At 44.5% G+C, this 26,059-nt stretch overlaps 1 protein-coding gene across 3 annotated transcripts in view; it reads left to right on the plus strand.

Annotated features, from left to right (window-relative positions):
* NMT2 (N-myristoyltransferase 2) overlaps positions 1-26,059 on the plus strand; it is a 55,761-nt gene that overhangs the window by 14,359 nt on the left and 15,343 nt on the right. For 2 of the 3 annotated variants that reach the window (XM_033403454.2, XM_004278596.3), the window contains exons 2-8: positions 13,210-13,345; positions 18,480-18,624; positions 21,354-21,472; positions 21,569-21,660; positions 21,784-21,900; positions 23,139-23,309; positions 24,443-24,551. In XM_033403454.2, the coding sequence (XP_033259345.1) occupies positions 13,210-13,345; positions 18,480-18,624; positions 21,354-21,472; positions 21,569-21,660; positions 21,784-21,900; positions 23,139-23,309; positions 24,443-24,551 (889 nt within the window). Of the gene's footprint in view, positions 1-9,653; positions 9,735-13,209; positions 13,346-18,479; positions 18,625-21,353; positions 21,473-21,568; positions 21,661-21,783; positions 21,901-23,138; positions 23,310-24,442; positions 24,552-26,059 lie in introns of those variants that run through there. The other variant, XM_049706540.1, reaches the window with a different exon arrangement.

Raw genomic sequence — 26,059 nt, forward strand, 5'->3', positions numbered from 1 at the left:
AGGTATGGAAACTGAAGCACAGAGAGGTTAAGTAAAATATTCCAAGTCACACAGCTAGGAAGTAGTGGAGCCAGGATTCAAAACCAGGTGGTCTGAATCTAGCTAATGCCTGCAGTCCTGACCAGGATATTATGTTGCCGGTCTATACTATGCTGGAGATAAAATGTGAATGGGAAAAGAGCTTTTTATATGTTCTGACTTAATATTTTATCATGTGCTTTATAAATACCCCCCTACTTCTGTAGTTTTAAAATTTTGTCTATAATCACTTTGCCACAAAATATTTAACTTTGATGTAGTCAAGTTACCCCTTTTTATCGTACGGTTTGTACTTTTGGGTCCTTATTTAAGGAATTCTTTTCTTCACTGATATTATGAAGTTATTGTCATTCTTCTGCTTATTCATTCAACAGATATTTATTTGACCATATATGCCAGACGCTGTACTAGGCATGGATAGATGTTAGCAAAACCAACAAAAATCATTGCCTTCGGTCTTAATCATTGCCTTAATCACCGCCTTTGGTTTTGTTTTCCACGTTTGGGTATTTAACTTATTTGGAATTTGTTTTTGTGATTCTTGGGTAGTAGCAAACTAATTTAATTTTTTCTGTATAGAAAGTCAGTTTTTCTGATACTATTTATTTAAAACTTTATGCTTTCACTACTGATTCATGATGTAATCATTATCATATATCAAGTTCTTGTATGCTGTGAGTTGTAACTGGTCTGTCTACTCCATTTCTTTGATCTGTTTATCTGTTCTTGAGCTCTGTTGTATCTTGATAATGTTTTAGTTGCAGAGGCATTGTGGTTTTTATAGACAACTTAGAAAATGCATGAAAATACAGCAGCGATTAAAATCACCTATAATCCCACCATTTTCTATGCAACAAGTTGGAAATCAAGGGGGAAAATTATGTAAAATGATTATAATATCAAACTACTAATGGTCCTTGTGGGGAGGAGCTAAGTGATCTCTCTGGTGGAATCCTGTGAAATCTAAATTTTTTCTTATCTTTGGGGTTTGCATACCGTGACTCGAGCTCTTAAAATTAATGTATTAGTTACGACAGGCTAAGCTGCTGTAACCCTGTGGTGGACCCTATGGTGTCACTGCTCAACATGATGGAAGTTCTCTCCTTTTTTTTTTTTTTTTTTTGGCCACGCCATGCGGCACGTGGGATCTTAGTTCCCCGACCAGGGATGGAACCCACACCCCCTGCAGTGGAAGCGCGGAGTCTTAACCACTGGACCACCAGGGAAGTCCCAGTTTTTTTCCGTATTGATGGGACAGTCCCAGACAGGTGTTCAAGTGGATGGCGAGGGAACTTCCCTTTATCCTGTCCATCAGAGGCTGCCTCCTCCTGTCACGTGGTTCTGCCGTCCTCTACTGTCTCATCCTATACCTGCCTTCAGTCGGCCCAGGGGAGGGGGAGCCTGGAGGAGCAGCCCCGGAGCCTGTCTGGGCCAGCAGGAAGCGGCAGGCTCGCGTCCACTCCCATCCCGCTGGCTGGGACTCAGCCACATGGCCGCACCTGACTGCCAGCGGTGGGGAAGTGTGGTCTCGCTGACACTCTGTGAGCTCCCGGACGAAGGGGGGATGGATCTTTGTGGGCAGCTGGCGGTCTCTCTCTCACTCGTTTCTCCTGGGGCAACTGTAAAACGTTTACAGTTTCCTGTAAAATGTGTTACTTTGCTCATTCCATTAAGTCCTGTCTGCAGAATCCCTGTATATAGCTTTGAAGAGATTTCCTGGATGTGCTTATTAAATTTAGTTTGACATTTCCGTGGCTGACAAGGAGTTTGTTGGTTTGCACTTGGGGTTTGAATGTGCCAAAGATTCTCTTTAGGCACAGACGGAAGTATCTTTCCTTCCTGGGGTAGCAAAACGGAGAGGCTTTTCCTTATGGATTTTTTGTACGAATTCTTGGGGAGGTGGGAAATGGAACTTCTGTTCTTAAAGAGGCAAGAGATCTTTGTAAAAGGGCTGCATGATTTCCATGGTTAAACGTCTGGGACTCAGTAATCAGCCTCAGGCACTTAAGAGTCTGAATCGTTTTCTTCATCAGATTTCGAAGAAGGATCTTCTTGAGCTGGGATTTTCCTCTATTATCCTGAGCCCTTTGCAGCATCTTATCACCCCCCTGGGGACAGGAATTTCCACCTGCCACTTTTTCAACAGCTTTGATGAGATGTAGTCCACATACCCTGTGATTCTCCCATTTAAAGTGTACAATCCAGTGGCTTTCAGTATATTCACAGAGTTGTACAACTATCACCGCAATCAATTTTAGAACATTTTCGTCACCCCAGACTGAAACTCCGCATCCCTCCTTTGTGACTGGCTTCTTTCATTTGGTGTAATGTTTTCACAGCTCATCTGTGTTGTTGCATGTATCAATACTTTTTTTAATTTACAATTTTTTATTGCTGAATTAATATTTATTATATGGATATACCACATTTTCTTTATTCATTTATCAGTTGATGGATATTTGGGTGGTTTATACTTTTTGGCAGTTATGAAGAATGTTGCTATGAACATCAGTATACAAGTGACTGTGTGCACAAATATTTTCATTTCTCTTAGTTGTAGACCTAGGAGTGGAACTGCTAAGTCATGTGGTAAATCTTTGTTTAGCGTTTTGCTGTTTCCAAAGCACCTGCACCATTTTCCATTCCCACCAGCAGTGTGTGAGGGTTCCAGTTTCTCCACATCCTTGCCAACACTTGTTATTATCTTTTTTGGTTGCAGTTGTCGTAGTGAGGGACTAGTGGTATGCCTGTCAGCTCTGATTCCCAAATTCTAGTCTCTTTGAGGCTAGACCCCTTCCACCCTTCCCCTGCACCCAACACAGTGCTGAGCACATACTAGATGGCTCAGTAAATACACGATAATAGGCTGCAATCAACTTTACCATGCAGGTAGGGAGAATTGTAGCTTTCAGAGATATTCTCCTTCCTGGCAGTGTGTGATTGGAGCTACCCCAAGGATTATTCATTCATTCAACAAACATTTGTTATAAAAATCTACTAGTGTCAGGCATTAAATCATTAGCGACCTTAGGGATGCACACAGGAATAGTTTTCTTCTGTACCCTGCACACACTGACACGAATGTGCACATAAATCATAAGCGCAGCACAGCAAGTTCACCACTTTAGGAGGTGCCAACCCTGGGAACGCTGAGGGAGGAAAACCCGAAATAGTCAGACTCCCAAATCAGAGAATGTACAAAACCATACTATCCATGGCATATTTCTAGCTCTGGTATCTGGCTGTGATATGTTTGTTTAAGCCCAATTGCTAGTCAGATATTTATGGAAGTCCTTAACTACTAGATGATTTTAAACATAAACATCACAATACATAGTACAGATTTGATTCTACTGATGGAAACAAACTGCTCATTTGGGGGTGGGAATGCATTACTGGTTTTAGACCACGAGGGTGCCACTTGGCGGGGTCTTCTCGTATCTCCAAAAATGAACACTAGTTTCTATTCCAGGATTAGGGAGAAGAGGGAAACACGAATCTATAGCTCATGCGGTTGTCTTTTAAACACTTTTTCTCACTATTGAACACGGCTTTCATGCTTTGACTCTACAGAGGAATGAATTACTTTAACTCGGAAAGTTTTCTGATTTTAACACATGAATAACTGCCTGTCTGTCTGTGACGTAGATTGTGGGTGATGAGGCTGGCCCTTGGGATCCTCTAAGTGGTAAAGACCAAGCCCACAATTCTGTCATGTTAAGTCAGCAAAACTTGTCTCCCCCGGCACTACACGCAGCACGTGGGGACCTCCACTCCTCAGAGGCCTCTCGGGCCTCAGCTGAAGGAGGCCCATCCCCTCCCGATGCGTCATCTTGACAAGGCTCTGGGGCTCGCTGGGAGGGGAAGTCAGCAAAGAAGACGGTGTGGCGGCCGTCACGTGCTCTCACCTGGCAGCAGCACCTGTTCCATCCTCAACTTCCATTGGCTCAGCCTGCTTGGGCCTACTTTTCTCACTTGGGGGGTGGGGTGGGATGTGGAGTGTATGCGTCATCCTCTGGAATGTCCACAGGAGGGGAATTCAGAAATATCGGTGAGCACAGATAGTGTTCACCTGAGTAGGAAAACCCCAGTTCTCCTTCTGTGTTCTCCTGACTCTCACTGCTGTCACCCTCAGCGCTTCGGACACCAGGCGTCGGCGCCTCCCCACACCGAGCATTCCTGCAGCACTAGCATGGGCTGGGGTCCTACCATATAACTCAATTCTGACACTTTCTGCCTGGAGGCAGCGTCAGATCCCACAGGTTGAGGGCTCAGTCCTGCCAGACTGCCCTCTCCCCACTTCAGATGCCAATGCTAAGTCCAGGTTGTCACCTGTGCTTCTGACCGATCAGCTACAAATTGGAGTTTCCTAAGATCCCCTCCTCGGATTCGATTAATTTGAATCCACAGAACTCAGGAAAACACTTTCTACTGTTCACCAGTTGATTGTGAAAGAACGTGGTAAAGGATGGAGATGAACACCCAGATGGGTGAGGTGTGCGGGGGACAGGTGTCCATGCCCTGTCCGGGCACCACCCTCCCGACACCTCCACGTGATCACCAGCCTGGAAGCTCTCTGAACCCTGCACTTCTGGGGACTTCTATGAAGGCTTACGATCGATCATTAACTCCATTTCCAGCCCCTCTCCCCTCTCTGGAGAACTGGGGACGGAGCTGAAAATGTCAGGCTTCTGATCATGGCTTGGTCTTTGTGGTGACCATCCAGGAGCCCACGCAGAGGCACCGCACTGGAACCAAAGACACTGCTCGCTCCCAGGAAATTCCCAGGGTTTTAGGAGCTCTGTGCCAGGGACTGGGGTCAAAGACCAATAGATATTTTCTCTATTATTTCACACATTTTTTAAAGAAATGGGAGACCTTCTGTTCTTAGGCAGCTTACAGTCTAGTGGGGAAAGAGGTAAGAGCACTGGGTTTTGAGCGTGCCTAAATCTTTTTTTTTTGAAGTGTAGTTGATTTACAACGTTTGTGAATTTCTGCTATACAACAAAGTGATTCAGTTATACATATATACATATACATTCTTTTTTTTTCTTTTCCATTATAGTTTATCACAGGATATTGAATACAGTTCTCTGTGCTGTACAGTAGGACCTTGTTGTTTATCCATTTTATATATAACAGTTTACATCTGCTGACCCCAATCTCCCACCCCAGCCCTCCCCCAACCCCCTCCCCCTTGGCAACCACGTGTCTGTTCTCTATGTCCATGATTCTGTTTCTGTTTCATAGGTAGGTTCATTTGTGTCATATTTGAGATTACACATATAAGTGATATCATATGGTATTTGTCTTTCTCTTTCTGACTTACAGCACTTAGTATGATAATCTCTAGGTCCATTCATGTTGCTGCAAATGGCTTTATTTAATTCTTTTTATGGCTGAGTTGTACTCCATTGTATATATGGAATACCACATCTTCTTTATTCATCTGTCAATGGACATTTAGGTTGTTTCCACATATTGGCTATTGTGAATAGTGCTGCTATGAACGTAGGGGTGCGTGTATCTTTTTTGAATTATAGTTTTGTCTGGATATATGCCCAGGAGTGGGATTGCTGGATCATATGGCAACTCTGTTTTTATTTTTCTGAGGAACCTCCATACTGTTTTCCACAGTGGCTACACCAGCTTACATTCCCACCAACAGTGTAGGAGGGTTCCCTTTTCTCCACACCCTCTCCAGCATTTATTGTTTGTAGATTTTGTGATGATGGCTATTCTGACTGGTGTTAGGTGATACCTCATTGTAGTTTTGATTTGCATTTCTCTAATAATTAGCAATGTGGAGCATCCTTTGATGTATCTATTGTCTTGGCCTAAATCTTGAACGAAAAGCAATCTGCCAGGAAATGAAGGAGAGAAGGGTGTCCTGGCAGAGGAAACAACATGCCTAAATGTGTAATAAGAACAGTACCTATCAGTTACTGATTGGCTTACTCCATGCCAGACGCTAAGCTACACACTGTGCAGGCTCCGCCTCGTTTAATTTCCCATAAGCCTCCCATCTGTGTGTTGTCTGTTGCCTTAAGAATATATGCTCCATAGGGCAGGACGTTGCTTTGTTCATTGCTGTATCTTGATGTTCCAGTAGCTTGCTGTTTAATAAGCCAGCAACCATTTTATTAGGCTCACAGATTCTGTGGGTTAGGAATTTGGAAAGGGCATGGCTGGAGGGAGTTCTGGCTGGGGATCGCATGGGGTCACAGTCAGATTTCAGCTGAGGCTCCAGTCAGCTGCAGGCTCCCCTGCAGTGGACGCCCAGGGGGGGCTCACTCACATGACTGTCCGTCCATGCTGGCTGTTGACTAGAGCCCACCCATGTGGCCTCACCAGCATGCACACCTCTAGAAGTGGGTGGGAGCTTCTCACGTAGACTGGGAAGTCATATTTTGACACATTTGTTGTGAATGATTGGTTGTGAGTCACAAGCCCATCCACATTCAAGGGGAGGGGAGCTAGATTCCATCGTTCATTGGGAGGAGTCTCTAAAAAATTTGAGGATGTATTGAAAACTACCACAGTCCATCTTCTGGCTATTAAAAGTATGCACATTCTCCCCCAAGTAGAATACATTTACCCTCCCTGAGGCTCTCCTGCAAATCATATCGCGTTTTGGCTTATATATGAGGCTCAGGCTTGAAGTGCAGGATCTCATCATCTAAACCAAGTCTAGGTGGATGAGGGTCCTCAGAGTCCATCTCAATACCTCTAAAATGAGCAGGTATGTTGTCTGCTCCCCACATGCCCATTGTGGAAGGGTAGACAGGTATAGGGGAGCCACGGTGGTGGTTCCATTCAAAAAGGGGGAAGTAGCACAGCACAGCCAGTGGTTCATAGCAGTTCTGAAATCCAGCCAGGAACCTGTCACCAGTCCCTTGGTTTGAGTTCAGTCCTAATCTTCAGGAGCTGCTCTCCATGGCTCTGGCCTCTGTCCCTTGGGCTGTGGGTTCTGCCCTTTAAATCCTCCTTCCAAAAGAAAAGATGACTTTGCATCTGAGTGAGTGACCTTCTCTGTCTGCTTCCTGCCTGTAAAAGGCTGAGGGTCCAAAGGCCTCTTTGCATTTTGTCCTGTTCTGTCTCTTTCAAGCTGGTGTAATTCTTTAAAAAATGTACTGGACTTCCTGTTTCAATGTATAATCCAGCTGTCCCCAACCTTTTTGGCACCATGGACCAGTTTCATGGAAGACAGTTTTTCCATGGACGGAGAGGGGTGGGGGGATGCGTCAGGCGGTAATGCAAGCAATGGGGAGCTTCGCTTTCTCACGCGCTGTTCACCTCTAATAGTGTGGCCCAGTTCCCAACAGGCTGCAGACGGGTACCAGTCTGCAGCCAACCTCTTCTTCAAGATAAGCTTTTCTCTACCTTGGTCTTTATGTGAGGCTGAATGTCCAGAAGATTTAGAAGCTGTACTGTTTAGAGACGGAATAGAAGAGGCACATCCTTCAGAAACCGAGAGGGTATTTTGTCTGTTTGAAATGGTCTATGGAACACCACCTTGAAGATTTTCTGAGGTCCTAACCACAGCTGTATTCCAGGTTTGACTTTCTGTCCTGAGACCATTTCTTAATATGTACAGCCTTTGCCTTCTGGGGTTGCTGGGGATGAGGGACAGTTTAATTTTGAGTCTAGCAAGCCCTGCCTGGGCTCGTGTATTCTCCAACTTCCTCTCAACTGCCGAGAAGCTCATTCTTGAGTTAATGTCTCTCTGCTCTCATTTTCACAGCTGGAAGAAGCCAGCACGATTTCAGCCTTCTGCCCAGAAATCATTTTAGATTTTCATGCTCATTACGTCCATTTTCTATTTCCCACGTTATCTCTGGCGGCAGTTTTATAAACATTCCTCTACTACATAACGGGGGTCCCCTTCCGTCGATCTTCCCATATCACTTCCTTTACTTTCCCAGGCCCTCACCACCAGGCTCCTTGAGACCGTCAGGCTTCTGCTTACAGTCGCCGCAGGCTCTTTCCATCTGGTCTGAAAGCCAGGGCCGCATGTTTCGGGTTTTAGTTACAGCAGCCCTCCACTTTCACACCCCACGTATCTGACTGAGTTTTTATTGCTGCATGCAACACCGTTACAGGCCTGGTGACACAAAACAACGTTGCTTTATCAGGCTTGCAGATCCGGTGGGTGAGGAGGCTGGGAAAGGCAGTTCCTCATCCAGGGTCTCTTGTGCGCTTACAGACGGATGTTGCCTTGGGCTGGAGTCTTCTGCAGACTTGACCACGCTGGGCATTCATGAGGGTTCCCTCCCGTGGCTTCAGCGGGTGGTCTCAGGGCAGTCAGACCTCTTACGTGGCTCCTGGCTGCCCCCAGACTTGAGCATCCCAAGGGAGCCATGTGGAAAGTGTGTGGTCTTTTGTGACCTAGTCTCAGAAGTCATGTAGTGTCACTTACACTGCGTTACGAGCAAGTGATGAGCCTGCCCAGACTCAAGAGGAGGGAAAGAGACCCCCACCTCTCGATGGGAGAAGCATCAAAGAATTGGCAGACATATTTCGAAACCGCTTGCACCCGGAGCAGTGTCTGGCAACAAGACCTTGCCATGCAATCGTATCCAACGAGTAGGCACTTCCGCCTCTCTTACTATATCTGCTTGTTAGTCTTTGGGCGCTCAGTGTGGCCCCTGTAATAACAAGCTGTGTTATAAAGGGGCTTTCTTGTATTTGAAACGTACTTTTGGAAAGTAGGAATACAGGACTTCACATTCTACACACTTTATTCAAAATGAATTAGAAAGCTAAATATTTTCCCCCAAAAGTCATAAAGCTAAAAGAGAAAAAGTTACAGAAGGATACTTATGTAATTTTGGAATTGGGAAGACTTTCTAAGCAAGATTTGAAAGCCAAAAAACCACAAGGGAAAAATTTTAAGTATTAGACCCCATAAAATTTTTAATTGTCTGTACAGGAAAAAATACCATAAATTAAGTGGAATGCTAAAAACTAAACTGTGTATTTACAGTCTAAACAATGGACACCAAACTAGGCAATGGAATATAAGCAGAGGGTAGTATCTCTCATAGGCCTGTTGTGAGGATTAAATGAGATTAAAGTGCCCAAAGTAAAAATTCTTAATAAATGACAAGTTCTATCCATGCTTTTATAAAGGACACCTACAAATCATTGTTTTTTAAGATGGCTAATGGAAAAAGAATATGAATGAGCTATTCGTGGAAAAATATAAATGCTTTGTAAACATATAAAAAGATATGTAGGGCTTCCCTGGTGGCACAGTGGTTGAGAATCCGCCTGCCAATGCAGGGGACACGGGTTCAATCCCTGGTCCGGAAAGATCCCACATGCCGCGGAGCAACTAAGCCCGTGCACCGCAACTGCTGAGCCTGTGCTCCGCAACAAGAGAAGCCACTGCAATGAGAAGCCCTCGCACTGCAGTGAAGAGTAGCCCTGGCTCATGCAACTAGAGAAGGCCCACGCATAGCAACAAAGACCCAACGCAGCCAAAAATAAATAAATAAAATAAATAAATTTATTTTTAAAAAAAGATATGTAGCCTCACCCCTGGTTAACTAAAGGAACATTAAATCTACAGTGAAATTTTTTCTACCTATCAGATTGTCAGGTATGAAAAAGAATGGTTATATTTCAGTGCTGGCAAAGACATAGGGAAATTGCTGTTCTCATTTACTGTTTGGTCCTTTGTTCTTCTACAGGTAAGGTAATTTTTCCTCTCCGGCTCTTTTCATCTTTGATTTTCTGTAGTTAGAGAATGGTTTGCCAAGATGCCATTTTAGGGGCATTTATCCTGTTTGGTGTTCTCTGAGCTTCTTGGACCTGTGGGTTAGCACCTGCTGTTGACTTGGGGAAATCCCCAGTCATTATTGTTTCAAGTATTTCTTCCATTTCTTCCTCTCTTCTCCTTCTGGTTCTCCCATTACACATATGTTATACTCTCTGTAGTTTTCCCACAGTCCTCGGATGTTCTGTTCTGTTTTTTCCATCTTTGTTCTCTTTGCTTTTCAGGTTTAGGGGGGTCTCTGAGGTTTCCACTGCTGTATCCTCAAGCTCAGAGATTCTTTCCTCAGCCACGTCCAGTCTACCAATAAGCCCATCAAAGACATTCTTCATTTCTGTTGCAGCGTTTTTGATTCTTCTCGGTTCTTTCTTAGGATTTCCATCTCTGCTTACATTGCCTGTCTGTTCTCACGTGCTGTCTGCTTTGTCCATTTGAGCCCTTAGCATATTAATCAGAGTTGTTTCCAATCCCATGCCTGATCATTCCACCGTCCCTGCCACGTCTGGCTCTGATGCTTGCTGTATCTTTCCCAGGCGTGTTTTTGGCCTTTTGGAATGCCTTGTAGTTTTTTCTTGATAGCCAGACATGATGTCCTGGGTGAAAGGAACTGCTGTAAGTAGGCCTTTGGTCATGCGGTGGTGAGGTGTGTGGGGCGGGAGACATTGTGGGGTCCTGTGATCCGGCCTCAGTCTTTCAGTGATCCTGCACCTCTGGACCGTGAGCTCACAAATGTGAACAGGATGGCTAACGGGGGCTGGAGTCAGTCATTTCTTTTCCCTAGATTAGTTAAGCTCTGACCGTAGCCCAGGCTCTGACCGTAGCCCAGCTGCTTAGGCTCTGGTTGACTAGTTTCTGCTGAGGACAGACCTTGTTAAGCACAGAACGTCTGGCATTTTTCAGAAATGATTCCTCTTCCCCTCCCTCTACCAGAAGCACGAGGGGATTTTTCTCTGCTCTCTACTGTGGGAACCTGACTGCACTCCTGAGGGTAGAACTCACAAAAGCGTGGGAGACCCTGTGACTGGGCTCCTAACTCTGGGTCTTGTTCACATGTAGCCTCCAGGGCTCTGTGAATTGCGGTCCAGGGGTTCCTGCCTGAGCGCTGGCTCCCATGGAGGTTTCCAGGCGTGATTCTCTGCTCCCAGAAGCTGTCTCTCCAATCTTGGGGGCAGCAGTTTGTCCTGTGTCCCTGCCTCCCACCCTTAGGGATCTCAGAAGAACTGTTGACTTTTCAGGCTGCTGGGATGGAGTGGTGACTTCCAAGCTCCTTGTATTCAGAACCAACTGATTTACTGTTGGTATAGTGGAAACTGGAAGAGTATTTAGTAAAGCAAGCTTAACTATCCACTAAAACTAAAAATGTGCATGCCCTTTGACCTCACATTTCCACCTTTGGACAAACTAGCATGAATGCACAAAGATGTAAGTACCAGAATATTTTTTTGCAGCAGCATATTTTATGTAAGAATGGTTACATAAAATATGATATACTGACACAATGGAATGCTACCCAGTTGCTAAAAAGAAATGAGGTAGCTCAATATATCCTGACATGGAAAGAAAGAAATCCCAGACACATTTGTTAAGTGGAAGGAGAAAAGGAGCCAAGTTTCAAAATAGTGTGTTTAAGATTCAATTTTTGTTGAAAACTTACTCGTAGTAAAAACGAAGGCATGCTTAGAGAAGAAAGGCTATTTTAGAAGAATTTATACCAGAAGAACTATTGGCTGCCTTTGAGGGACCCTGTTATAAGGCTGTTAATTAATGACATTTGTGTCTTATATAATGAATATGTATTTGATAATCAGGCAAAAATTCAAGAAAGAAAATAGGAACAGATAGAGCTAATTAAGAACAATAGAACAGAATTGCTTATTTCCATCACTTTTCCCTGCATCAGGGGATAATGTAATAATAATCTCTGACTCAAAATTTGAATTTACCTTCTGGGAATACTGCGGGAGAGTAGGCCCAAAGAAAGGGAAATTTTAAATCTCCTTGTGTCTCTTTTTCTCTTTCAGAAGATTATAGCTCTAATATGACAAGGGTTCCAAACAGAAATGTTTTGCCAGTGAACTTTTTTTTTTCCTGTAGAGTTTTTTTATTGTTAATCCTTCTAATAAAAATCTTTATCAGGAAAAATGCCACCCCCTGCAGAGATGCCCTTTCTTTGGTTCTCTTGTGTCAAGATTAGTGGTTTGTTGTGCCCAAGAGATGTTTATAATGGAATATTTTATGACATGTATCTCTCCCTGAAAAGGCTGATTTAAAAGTAAGTTAGTGGAGCAGTGATACCTGTGAAAGCTATTTGACTTTGGCGATAAAATAGAGTTTATTGCTACAGTTTTCCTGCTTAAATGACATCTAAGAACCCTGCAGGATGACTGAGCGTAGACTAATATTCTTCTGGGTTCCTGGACCCAGTTCCAGTGGGGAGGTAGGGGTGGAGGGTTCCCACATAGCACCAAGCAATTCTCAGACGCCAGCTGGGTGTCCTGAAATTCGTCTCAGTTCTGACACCGTCTATGCAGAGACAGCATCAGATCCCACAGGTTAGGGGCTCAGTCCCACGAGACTATCCCCCCCGACCCCTCCAAGGTGTAAACCCAGGTTGTCACATGTGCTTCTGACCAGGCTACAGATTGGAGGTTCCTAAGACCCCCCTCCTTAGATTCGGTCAATTTGTTAGAGCAGCTCACAGAACTCAGAGAAACATTTACTTTCTAGATCACCTGTTTATTATAAAAGGATGTAACTCAGGAACAGTCAGATGGAAGAGGTGCCCAGGGCAAGGTGTGGGGAAGGGACACAGAGCTTCCGTGTCCTCTCCAGGCGCCACTGTCCCCAAACCTCCACTTGGAGAGAAATCACCAACCTGGAAGCTCTCTGAATCCCCATCCTTTTGGGTTTTTATGGAGGCTTCGTTACATAGGCATGATTGGTTACATCATTGGCCATTGGTGTTTGATTCAACCTCCAGCCCCTCTCCCCTCCCGGAGGTCAGGGAGGTGGGATTGAAAATTCCAGCCCTCTAATCACAGGGTTGGCTCCCCTGGCGACGTGCCCCCATCCTTAGGTGCTTCGAGAAGTGACCTTCTTAACATGACATAAGGGACACCTACCTTAAAGTTCTAATCTTTTAGGAAACTCCAAGGGGTTTGGAAGCTGTGACCCAGGAACCATGTATCAAGACCAAATATAGATGAAAAATATATATTTTGGTCATCTGCAAATATATATATTTTTTTATCAATCAGAATATTGCACATCCTAACATAGTTTTTCCCTCCTGTGTATAACATGTGTTTTTCCTAAATGATTAATTTCATGCAATTCAGATTTTACATAATGACCTGTTGTTGTTTTTACAAACCCTGTGAATTTCCTAACAGGAGTCCCGGAGGTGATTTGGGTGCCAAAAAGAAAAAGAAGAAACAGAAGAGAAAAAAGGAGAAACCGAATTCCGGAGGCACCAAGTCAGACTCGGCATCTGATTCCCAGGAGATTAAAATTCAGCCGCCTTCAAAAGTGAGAACCATGTTTTCTTTTAACCTCCGTGGTGTCCCATGTGTGTGAAAGCGGGTCTGGGCAGCTTAGGCGAGTGCCCTGTTGGCTCAGAGGTGTAGTTAGGGTGTTGCCGTGACTGTGTACTGTGTGGTCACAGCAGGGTATTTACAGCCTTCCCAGGACTGACATTGGCACCCAGAAAACTAAGAGGTCCGTGCTGGGCTTCTGTGTGTGTGTGTGTTCTGCCCACATCCCCCCTTTCTCAGTGAATTAGTACATAGGTTGTAGTCATAGAAGAAAGTCTCACGGTGACCTTGTTAGATTTTTGTTTCTGGTTTTTGGGGGGTTTTTTTTGTAGTTACGCTTAATATTTGATTCCCTTTTGTTCAGAAGATATTCACATTTTCACTTTTCTGGGTGTCTAATTACCTGAATAGCACAGCACCATCTGGCAGCAGGTTTCAGCAGGAGCAACCATGGGTAAGTCTCACGTTGACTTTGCCTTGGACCAGTCTGCAGTGGCCATTCTTAATTCTATTGCCAAGGGTAGGAAGTAACCCATTTTGGACCAAACCAGAAGTGGTCCTGCTGGGCCCTGCGTCTCTGTATGCTTCTGGAGATGCCGATGCCAGGCGCCACTTCCCTGGGGCCACCCATCATCCTGGCTGTGAACAGAGACCTCGTGTGCTGGGCCCAAGGAAACAGAGCCCTCGATGCCAGAAACTCACAGCGAAAAGGGGTAGAGTTAGAAGCATAACAAAGCAGAGGTCATCTGATTGTTGTAGCTCCAAGTAAGTTGGGCAGTGCGTGGTGTCATGGCAGGAGCTCGGTCCTGCCCAAAGCTCTCAAGCTGTGAGCCTTTGCCAGGCTCTGCCCCTCCTTAAGCTCATTTCATCTGCAGCTTGGGGACATGCCTCCTCCCCAGCTCATAGGCTGTTAATGAGGTCACAATCAGACCATCTTTATAATGTGGTTTTTATACCATGTAAAGCAGCGGTCCCCAACCTTTTTGGCACCGGGGACCGGTTTCGTGGAAGACAGTTTTTCCACGGACCAGGGCCGGGGGGATGGTTTTGGGATGATTCAAGCGCATTACATTTATTGTGCACTTGATTTCTATTATTATTACATCGTAATATATAATAAAATAATTATACAACTCACCATAATTCTGACGGGAGGTGGAGCTCAGGCGGTAACACGAGCGATGGGGAGTGGCTGTAAATACAGATGAAGCTTCGCTCACTCGCCCGCCACTCGCCTCCTGCTGTGCAGCCCGATTCCTAACAGGCCACGGGCCGGTACCAGTCCGTGACCTGGGGGGTGGGACCTCTGCTGCGGAGCACTGTGTATACATGGCAGTTGTTACCGTTACGCCAGTTTTGTGGGGTCTCAGGTTTTTTTCTTGCACAAACTTTACATCTTACGACGTTGAGTGAGTCTTGCAGGTAGTTTTGTTGTCGTTGTTACCTGTTTTACACATAAGGACCAGGAATCACTGGGAAGGAAAATTCCTTGCCCCAATTTTTCCCTGATTGCCTTTGTGGGGTGAGAAGAAAGTGCAGTTTCCCTCACTAGCTTTTCAACTTGCTTCTCTGGTAATAAATAGTCTATCCACAGACATAAGTTCCAAGGTAACTCATATAAGGTGCACCGTAAGCTGGCAAGATATCTTGTCCATTTCTCATCGTTGCTTCATCAGACAAATGTGGTGTTATTTACATGCAGTTGTGACCATCTCCTTATTCTTTCTGTCATCACCATCAGCTGCTGCCCAGCCCTGTACCCCTGGTGATTTAGGGCCCTTCCCCTGCCTCTGGTCACTTATAAGAAACTACAGAATGGGAATTGGGGATTAGCAGAGGCAAACTAGTATGTGTAGGATGGATAAACAACAAAGTCCTACTGTATAGCGCAGGAAACTATATTCAATATCCTGTGACAAACCACAATGGAAAAGAATATGAAAAAAAATACATATATATATAACTGAGTCACGTTGCTGTACAGCAGGAATTAACACAGCATTGTAAATCAACTATACTTCAATAAATTTTTAAAAAATAAAATGAGTGGGTGGTTGGAATTTAAAAAAAAAAAGAAGAAAAAGAAACTACAGCCAAGCAAGGCAGGAGGAACTGCTACCGTGGTATGGTAGAGAAATTCTTTTCTTTTTTCATGAAGACTAAGTCAAAATTGTTTTAATGTGGGCTTTTCACTGCATTTTAAAAACTGCGGCTCCTTTCCCTGAAACTGATGTCAGCTCTACATAACACCATCATTTACAGTGACCTTTAGAGATTCTTCAGTTTAGAGAATGTTGCGGTCTACGCTCAAGAACCAAAATAAAATGATATTTGGGTTCTTGTACACTTCTTAGTGATGAAGGACTTGAACATTTTTTCCAAGGTATTAAATTGGAAAATAATGGGCAAAGAGTACAGTTGGTGTTTAGTATTTCCCAAGGAACAGATATGGAGGAAAAGAGGCATGTCTGACTCTTACACCAGAATATGATAGTGGGAGGCTAATGCAGGGTCAGCACACATTCTCACCTTTCCAAACACCCCGTGTGGTGCTGCTCTGGTAGGTGGTTGGATAGGTTTAAGAATTTATCATAGCTGAGTTTTCCTTACTGCTCTGTCGCTATGGATTTGAAAGTTGTACTTACTTGAATCTACTTTGATTGTCATCTATAAAAATATTGACTCACGGGGCTTCCCTGGTGGTGCAGTGGTTGAGAGTCCGCCTGCCGATGCAGGGGACACGGGTTCGTGCGCCAGTCCAGGAAGATCCCACATGCCACGGAGCGGCTGGACCCGTGAGCCATGGCCCCGCTGAGCCTGTGCGTCTGGAGCCTGTGTTCCGCAATGGGAGAGGCCACAGCAGTGAGAGGCCCGCATACGGCAAAAAAAAAAAAAAAAAAAAGATTGACTCACTATATTGTACACCTGAAGCTAATATAATATTGTGAATCAACCTCAAAAGCATTTAATAGTGAGCATTGGAATATGACTATTTCATGAATGGTGATTTCATGTAAAGACTGCTGGTCAAGGCAGAAACCACTCTGAAGGCTTCTTCATGCAGACGGGGTACCATCATTGGCTCCTTTGGAACAAAGATGCTGATGCATGTTTGTTACAAAAGGGTTGGAGTTTGGTATAGCCCTGTTAGAGGATTTAACTCAAATAGCAGGAAAGAAGGGTTACCATGGCAAATTCGGTGCAGATACTGTAGGTATATTTTTGTAAGACTGGGTTCTACGTGGCCTATTTTAAGATAAAGGGGTGCATGTTCAAGCATTACTAGCTGAAATAGGCTGTGCTCTCACCCTATGTAAGTTGCAGATCTCCTAGTTGATTGCACTGTTGGGAGTTCAAGTGAATGTAAATTTCATTTTGCTAGAAATCAGTTACTTTTGTGTGGGAGGTTCAAAAGAGGCCCAAACAAGAGAAATATAAAAATACAGTAAATTAGAACAACAAAACTATTTTGTTAAATTAGTATGTGTAACTGATATATATGAACCTGATGATTCAGACCTCAATCAAAATATAAGATGAATGGCTTACAGAATTTGTGGCAGTCCTGGGTGAGGCTGTTAGACTTCCAAGAGGAGACATTAAGACTTTAACCTACCTCTGGTTAGACTCCAGCACTTTGTTTCTTAGAATCATTTTAGGGGCAGGAATCTTAAGGGAACCCAGTGAGTAAAGCCACCACAGGATGGTCTGTATTAAATAAACCCTGTTGTACTGGGTCAAACAAGCAGGCTTCCCAGATTCAAAGATTTGCTCCAGACCACAGACTTCAGAGTCAAAACGGAACAGAAGTCCAGAGCTGCTGTTAATAAACCATTGAGGATCGATGGTACCTTTCCTTGGTGCCCATGGTGTTGACATACAGGGAAACCGAAGACTCTGAGACTCCTTCTAACAAATTCTGAGCCCACAGTGAAGAGCATTCTTTGCATGGCATCAAAATTCTAAAATGAATCAATAATTTCACATGTTGAAAAAAACCTCACTGATTTCCATATTCAGTCCTACATGCCACTTGCTCATTTCAGTTATAGTCTCATTTTCCATGAGGGATTTCTGCCCCCCCCCCCAAAAAAAAGAGCTGCGGGATCTTCAGAGATGACAGGAATATTGGCTTTGAGGAAGGAACTTTAGTATTTAAAGGCATTGTCAATTTTATAGACTGAGGATACGTATTACTTAAAAGGGAGGTTGTTTCCACCACTTGGGTTGGGGGGAAAAGGCTTTTATGGTTGCAGAAGATCTGAATCCATAGAGGAAACTGCTCATCCTCGTGGCCTCTGGAGGGGGCGTCAGGATTGGCATAGGGCGGGGTGTGGTCCAGGAGGAGGCATCCTTAGAGAGTCCTTTCTTGATGCACTTCCTTCCCAGCCCGGCACTAAGTTCAGATTTCTTTCTCTTTTTTTTTTTTTTTTTTTGCGTTACGCCGGCCTCTCCCGTTGCGGAGCACAGGCTCCGTAGGCGCAGGCTCAGCGGCCATGGCTCACAGGCCCAGCCGCTCCGCGGCACGTGGGATCTTCCCGGACCGGGGCACGAACCCGCGTCCCCTGCATCGCCAGGCGGACTCTCAACCACTGCACCACCAGGGAAGCCCCCTCTTTCTTTCTTTTTATGAACTAAAATGTCCCTCGTCTGCCTGGTTTCCGTTCTAGAAGTTATTTCCTTTGTCCCCACGTTGCTCCTCCCGAGCATTAACCCCAACAGTGAAGCCGAGGCTGGAGTCTGACTGGCTGCTGTATGATAGTAGCATTTGCACTGCAGGGCACTCCTCTCTGCTGCTCCGCCCGCACGAGTAATTAATGGTGAGGACCGAGGACCCTTTGCAGATGGGTGGGAAACTGAAGCAGAGAGTGGTTCGGTTTACTTGAGAGTTCCCAGACTGTCAGAGCCCCATTGAAGCTATAGGACTGTTGTTGCCTTCAACCTAATACGTTTGCTTATATTTTAATATGTTAGCATCCTTGAGCCCAAGGGCCAGACTTAGAGGAGGGTTGTGCGTTTCTCCAGCGAACGCCGTGTAGTCTCCAGTGCAGGTGCATGTGGACCTGCCCAGGTTTGGGAGCAGCGGCAGCTTCCTCATATTCTGTGTCTGTGTGTCTTTGCTGTTGTAGAATCCCACCATTCCAATGCAGAAGTTGCAGGATATCCAGAGGGCAATGGAGCTGTTATCCGCATGCCAGGGCCCCGCCAGGAACATTGATGAGGCTGCCAAACACAGATACCAGTTTTGGGACACACAGCCGGTACCCAAACTAAGTAAGCTTTTCTGCCTTTTCCCCCAAAAAACAAAGCTGGGTTAACAACAAACAAAACACAAAAGAGACTTGACTTCACTTATATGATTTGTTTTAGACCACAGATTCGAAATTTACACAAAAGTCATATTTTTCTTCTTAAAATAAGTGTTGGGTGGCGACATTGGCTTTCAGTAACAACAATTTTAATCTAACTCCTGTCCCTATAAAGAAATCTAATTTCCCCACACTTCAAACATTAGTGTATTAAATATATGTATATAAGAGGGGTCTCACCCACCCCCAGTTTTTTGGTTCTGATCTTCATGGAGTGGTTTTTCTTCTGCATAAATTTTTAGCAATCTCACACCTCAGTTATCCCAAAAGACACAGAAAATTTGCCCTATTAAATCTTACTGAAATGGAAAATTTTGCTCTGTTTAACAATAGGATTCTGAACATTCACCCATGTTGTTAATTATTACCGATGTGATAACATTCCAGTATAATAAGCGAATTGGGACACCCCGTGAAGGCCTTCATAAGTGCTCTGGGTCGTGTAGAAATCTGTAATAGGCCTCTTTCCCTCAGTGCCCGGCTTGCTCCATCACATTTCACTTAAACTTTTACCACTTAAGGTTCTGTAAACTTAATAATTTAATAATTATTAAATTAATAATAAAGAAACTTAATAAGTTCATTGTTACTCTTTCACATTATGCCAGAAAAAAGATGATATAAATGTATAAAAATGTTTTTCAATGTATTACAAGCTGAACCTGCTGCTTTGTCATACGTTTATATGAAGATACATATTTCCATATATTATTTCCATACTTTTCTTCCTTGATAGTTCCAGTTCAAAATCTGTATAATAGAAGGTATTCGTTGCCATCCCAAACTCTTATTAGCCCAGTTATGTACACATAGTCAGTTTTAACAAATATAAAGCAAGGAACAATCCTTCTCTGTGCCTTCAAATAATGGGTTTCAAACTTTTTAAAAGTGACCTTTCGTTTTCCACCCATGCCCACGCCAAGCAGCTTCAAAATCGTGAGCTTCAGAGCATGAAAGAAAGAAGAAAGCAATTATCTTTGCTTGATTTTTTTTCTTTCAGGCTCTAGAAATTATTTGGTAGTGGAGGAAGACCTTCTAGAATGAATTTGCTGGATTTTAAATGACATTGAGTTGAGTGGCCATTAGCTACAGGGGTGTAGATTTATTGATCTGAATGTATTGGGTTTGGCTAAGTTTTGCTGGGGGCTTTTGGGTCAGTGCCCAGGGGAGAAAATTCTCCTCCAGCTGGCGCCTCACCCCAGCGCACCTCTTTGGGAAGACTCCCCGCCGCTCACCTCGTTTCGGCCCCTCCCCTAAATCCCTGCAGTGTTCTTGGGTTCCTAGAATGTTCTTTACGTACCTCAGTTAAGGCAACACCAGGTTAATGGTGGAAGAGGGAGCCTGAGGTCGGGGAGAACGTTTGAAAGTCAGGGAGACTCTGCCTCTTCGTTTCTCTCCAGAGCCATGTCCCAGTTCAGTCAAACACACCCAGCTGCTTGGAGCTGCTTGCGTGGGGTGGGCCCCTGGTGTTGTTATGTGGATCAGACAAGCCCTGAGCAACTCCCAAGGAACCCCAGGGGAACAGCTGGGAATCTGGCTTCTAGGGCTGACCCTGGAGCCTGAGGTATTCACTTGGGGATGAGCTGGTGGAGTGGAGATAAGATGAACGTGCAGAGTTAGGGATTAGGAAATAGAGAAGAAGAAACCCCTTGGGGCTGGTACAAACCCTGTGACTTCCCCCCTGTGAAAAGGTCTGTGATGGTAATAACTGTACCTGAAGCTCATTTATTCAGCAAATGTTTATTGAGTGTCTCCCACTAAATGCCAGGCACTGGGGCGCAGACCCGGGAAACAGTGGTAGGAAAGTAGGATAAATGGTGGGCGGGCGGTGAGGACATACTCCACGTAGGAAGAAGCTTTAGTCGGGGAGGATGCTGTGAGGACGTTATGTGTAAGGCTATAGCTGAAAAAATGCCAGCGGCCAGCCGTGTGAAAGACCGGGGATGGGCCTTCTGGGCAGAGGCCCAGTCCGAGGGAGGGCAGTGGGCCCGAAGCCCTGAGGGCAGGGCTGGGTAGATGTGTCGACGGTGGCCAGGCAAGCAGTGGCCCCGGTCAAGGGCTTGGATTTTATCCCAACCTCACTGGGAAGCTCCGGAGGAAGAAGTGGGAAAGGGCGCCTTTGTGGAAATCGCTGGAGACACTGATGGCTTGAACTGTGCTGCCAGCAGCCCAGACAGAAGTAAACAGTCCTGAAATTAATTTTGAACTTTGCTGGGAAGGGTCAGGTCACTGCAGCCCTTGCCCCCCGTTGGTTGAAAAAGCAGTTAAACAGAAAACATCTCTAAGGCGGTCATATCAAGCCTGTGTCGCCGGCAGTTGTGCTGAATGATTAATCTGTAATCTAGGAGTTCAGACTGAGAAGTCACCATTGTTTCGTAATATCCAGTTTGCCAGTGGATGACAGAGGATTTCTCCCGTAACTGGTCCCCTAGCAGTTACCCTCCACCTTGCGTAACCACCCTGCTTCGCACTGGCAGCAGCTGAAACGATACAGTACTTTTAAGGATTATGTGGAACTCAAGAGCCCTAAGCACGCTTTTGTTTCCTGTAACTGACCATTTTGGATCGTCAGGACACTCTGTAATTGAATCGTCTCTCTTTTTGTCTTTATTTTTCCCCTCCTCCCCGTCCCAGATGAAGTAATAACATCTCATGGCGCAATTGAAGCTGATAAAGAAAACGTGCGTCAAGAACCGTATTCCCTGCCGCAGGGCTTTATGTGGGACACTTTAGATTTGGGTAACGCCGAAGTGGTGAGTAAAACCTTCGACCTCGTTCCCCGACTTGGCGTGGGTTGCTTCTGCGCTGGTCCCAAGCATCACAGGCAGGACGCTTCTTTGGTCTCGTAGCTCAGGGAGCTGTACACGCTGCTGAATGAGAATTACGTGGAGGATGACGACAACATGTTCCGCTTTGACTACTCGCCCGAGTTCCTGCTGTGGTGAGTCTCGCCGGTCACGTGTGCTTGCTGGGGACAGGGCGAGGGGGGGTCGGCCTGTCTCTGTCTGTCCCTGTGTTCCTGGACACTCACCGCATCTGTTTTCCTTGCCTGCACTGACTTCAGGGCTCTGCGTCCCCCAGGCTGGCTCCTCCAGTGGCACTGTGGAGTCAGGGTATCTTCGAACAAAAAGCTAGTGGGGTTCATCAGCGCCATTCCCGCGAACATTCGGATCTACGACAGGTACATAGTGAAGCTTGTCAGTTTTGATACATTGCTACTCCAAGAGTTGTGGTTAGAATAGGCTTTTTTTTGGTTTTGGCCTTGCCGCGCGGCATGTGGGATCTTAGCTCCCCAACCAGGGATGGAACCCGCGGCCCCTGCAGTGGAAGCACGGAGTCCTAACCACTGGACCGCCAGGGAAGCCCCTAGAATAGGCTTTTTGAAATGACTGAATGCAGGCTGCTGATGTTGAGGGAGGTTGTGTGCGTGGGGAGGGCAGAGGTGTATGGAAACTGTACTTGCTGCTCTGTTTTGCTGGGAACCTAAAAGTGCTCTAAAAAATAAAGTTAAAAATAATTCATAAAAAACAGGTTGTGAACAGTGACCAAAAGAAAAAGAGCTGTATTTTTCTCTATCTCTTTTTCTGTCTCTGCTTCTCAGTCTCATACATGCACACACAGGTATGTATATATGTCCGTAGCAGAAAAAACAAACCTGTAAATAGGTATTTCAGATTTGTTTCTGGGGAAAAAAATTACTCGAGGGATTCTTTTTAAGTCTTTCTATCCACAGATATGTCTGTTCCATTTTTGCTCTGGGTCTTCAGCCCAGAAAGTCAAAGATACAGTTATGAAACGCGAAGATCTAATGCGTAATAGGTCTCTTCACCTTTCAATGTACTGGGTGAGCTTATTTACTGCTAAAAAGCATTTGATCTCAAGGAATATTTTGTGCCAAATGAAATGCCTCCGTATCTGGAACCAGAGCAGAGGATGGGCTTTGGAGCTCTAGAAGGTTTATGGTCGCTCAGAAAAGCACCAGCTCTGGCCTGGTCGAGGCACTTCCCAGGGATCCTGGGTATTGCATTATGCTCCAAAGCAACGTCCTATTAGATTCTGCATCTGGGTGACCCAGATGTCGTAACTGTATACATTACAGGAAAAACAGATATAGAAACTTTGAGGCACAGCTGATCCAGTTTCTACACTGAAAATTCAGAAGAGACCAAAGTTCTCAAATTTATTTAGAACAAGAGGGTTTGCTTCTCCACAGCCTGGAGTTTTGATCATTTTGGTGGGGGCGTATGGAAAATAGCTAAATCTGTGAAATATCTAAAAGATAGAATATTTTTCTTAAATATTGTGTTAAAGGAGAGCTTTCAGTTTCTCATTCTTTGAAACGTTATAGGTGTTGTCTTGTTTTTTGAAAATGTTTTCCTCTTAACGGTGGCTCTAATTTGCAACACCTTTATTTCTTAGCGTGAAGAAGATGGTCGAAATCAACTTCCTTTGTGTTCATAAGAAATTGAGATCCAAACGGGTAGCCCCAGTGTTGATTCGAGAAATAACCAGAAGAGTGAACCTGGAAGGGATTTTCCAGGCCGTTTATACTGCTGGAGTGGTTCTTCCCAAGCCAGTGGCCACATGCAGGTAATAGCGTCCCACCTTTATCTTGCATGTCACCTGTACCTAACGCTTTGAGCCTCCCTGCCATGTTGCTACAAGTATTATTCTCCACCCGCGTAACCCAGAGGGACTTTGGCTGACCCGTGATGATATGGTTGGTGGGTAGCAGAGATGGAGATAGAACCAAGAACCACTAGCCCAGTATTCTCGCAGTAAACCCCACAGTCACGTGTGTACTAATGGTGCTACATCTCCATTTCTGTGTCTCTTCCATTTGAAAGCATAGTCTCTGCCTTGGGAAACCCAGGGCATCAGTTATCTCGAGATGCCCTGTAGTACGATTTTCTTTCCTTCTCTAACACTCACTGTCACACCAGTGCTATCAGGAACTACTCCGAAAGCTTGATAAACATCAGCTGAAAAACCCGCTAAAGCTGTTTTTATTTCTCCATCTGCTCTTATCAAGCTTTCAAAGGTTAATCTAGTAAGAAAATTGTTTATCAGATTGTCACTTGAATAACCTGTTCCTAGAGCCTCAGAAAGAGTTTATCTCCCTCTGTTATTTTTATTGACTCAAATAAGATGAAATCAGGAAAACAGAGTATAAAAGACAGAACTGTAAAATGACTCTCTCCTATTAACTTATTCATAAATAAACAGAATAAATAAGACTTCACAGGTGTTATTTTAATATAATCATTCATCTGAGTACCTAAACTAGAAACACTTAAGAAATTCAAGCTTGTTTTTCAAAAAGTTGTCTTCTTTGGTGTGCGTTATATAAATGTGAAGGCTACTAAACTTAAGGAGAGTTTTTTCATGTTTTTAAACTTTTTGGTTTGCTATCTTAGAATCTGTGATGCTCATTCAATACTTACAGACTGAGCATTATCAATATTCCTTCTGCAATTCTAAGATTTCTCTTTATTGAAAGAGATGAACGGTTACAAACAACAAAGGAACATAACTGGGACATCATTTAGAGGTCAAAAATGACAGATAAAATAATTGCATAGGAAGAGGGCCAGCACCCAGCACTGCACTGGGCCCAACATAAGTGTTCATTCACTGTTTCTATAACAGCTGAGCTTAGGCAAAGGTGAAAGACTTGGAGAGTTAGAAATCAGTTAGATCTTAAAATCTGTATTGTATTCCAGATACTGGCATCGATCACTAAACCCCAGAAAATTGGTAGAAGTAAAATTTTCTCACTTGAGTAGAAATATGACTTTGCAGAGAACAATGAAGCTGTACAGACTTCCAGATGTAAGTAAGAATGATTTGCAGTTTTTCAAAGCTGTTAATAACTGAAACTTTTAATGTAGAAAAGAATTATTTGCAGGAAGCTAAAAACTGGCTCATGGGTCTGAGGATGTGAATATGCAGCTAAAAAGACTGCATAGAACTCTGGGGCCAGAAAAAAGGAGGTGGGTTTTTTTTTTTAAGGCTTTTTAAAGTTCTTCAGCTTGGGGTTGGAAGGGCTTGAATTCCAGACATGTAAGTTTTGAAATTTTGTGTATTTATATTCTGTTTAGGAAGAGGAAAGAAAAGTTCAGGTTTCTGATGATATCTTAACACATGGAACTAAGGAATAAGGTTTAAAGAAGAAACCCGGGGAGAGGAAATAATGTCTCATTAAATTAGCATATTTTTAAACTAGTAAATTCCCAGTGTGAAAAATTGTCTCTTAATAAGTGGAAGTTCAAACGTGCTTATCAGTCTTAGCTTTATTCAGGGCTCAGATGGTGAATGAATTATCTATCGCTTCATAACAAATTACCACAAATGTAGAAGTTCAGACCAACACATGTGCTATCTCTTGGGTTCTGTGGGTCAGGAATCAAGGCACTGCTTAGCTGAGGCCTTTGCTTCAGGGTTTCTCATGAAGCTGTCATTAAGGTGTCAGCCAGGGTCGGGGCCTCCTCTGAAAACTCGACTGGGGATGGATCCACTTCCAAGCTCACATGGCTGTTGGCAGCCTTGAGTTCTCTGTGGGCAGTTGGCCTGGGGTCCTCAGTTCCTTGCCGGCCATCGGCCTGAGGCTGCCTCAGCTCCTGGTCGGCTGGGGTTCTCTGTAGCTTAGCTTACAGCACAGCGGCTTGCTTCATCGAACCCAGCGAGGAGAGTCTACAGAGAGCATCTGCTAGCAAGATGGAAGTTAGAACCCTGCATAGTCAATTAAAGTGGAATCACTGTTGCTGTATGTCATTGGTTAGAAGCAAGTCACAGGCCCCACCCACACTCGAGACAAGTGGATGGCGGGGATATGAACTCCAGGAGGGCAAGCATCACTGGGGCCATCGTGGAATCTGTCCGTCAAAGATGGGATCTTTTGTGTAAAGTTTTGGTTTCGTCAGAGCTATTCTTTCTTTTGGGTTGTAGTAGATATTTTAACTCGATTGAGGGATTCTTGTGCAATATAGCCATGTTCCTCCCAAAGAAGGAGAGGACTTCACCTGTGGAAGGTGCAGCCAACTCTAGCGCCTTTTGTCTTGGGCCGGTTGTGTGTTTACCAAATGCATGTGATCAGCGGCTGCAGGAATTGATGTCTTTTTTCTGATGACAGACCAGAATCAACTAATTGCTGACTCACGCAGAATTTCATAAGGAGAAAAGTGGAGGTGAAGGAAACCAGGTGTTGGAGATGTCAGGGTCGTCATTCCGGGGCTCCACCACCTGGTAGAGGGCCTGGAAGGCACTGTCTCCCTTCTGCCTAAGCTGTAGTTGCAGACAGTGGGGCTTGAACTAATGAACTCACTGCCTATCTGTGAGGT

Source organism: Orcinus orca, chromosome 2, assembly GCF_937001465.1.
Source record: "Orcinus orca chromosome 2, mOrcOrc1.1, whole genome shotgun sequence".
Taxonomy (NCBI): domain Eukaryota; kingdom Metazoa; phylum Chordata; class Mammalia; order Artiodactyla; family Delphinidae; genus Orcinus; species Orcinus orca.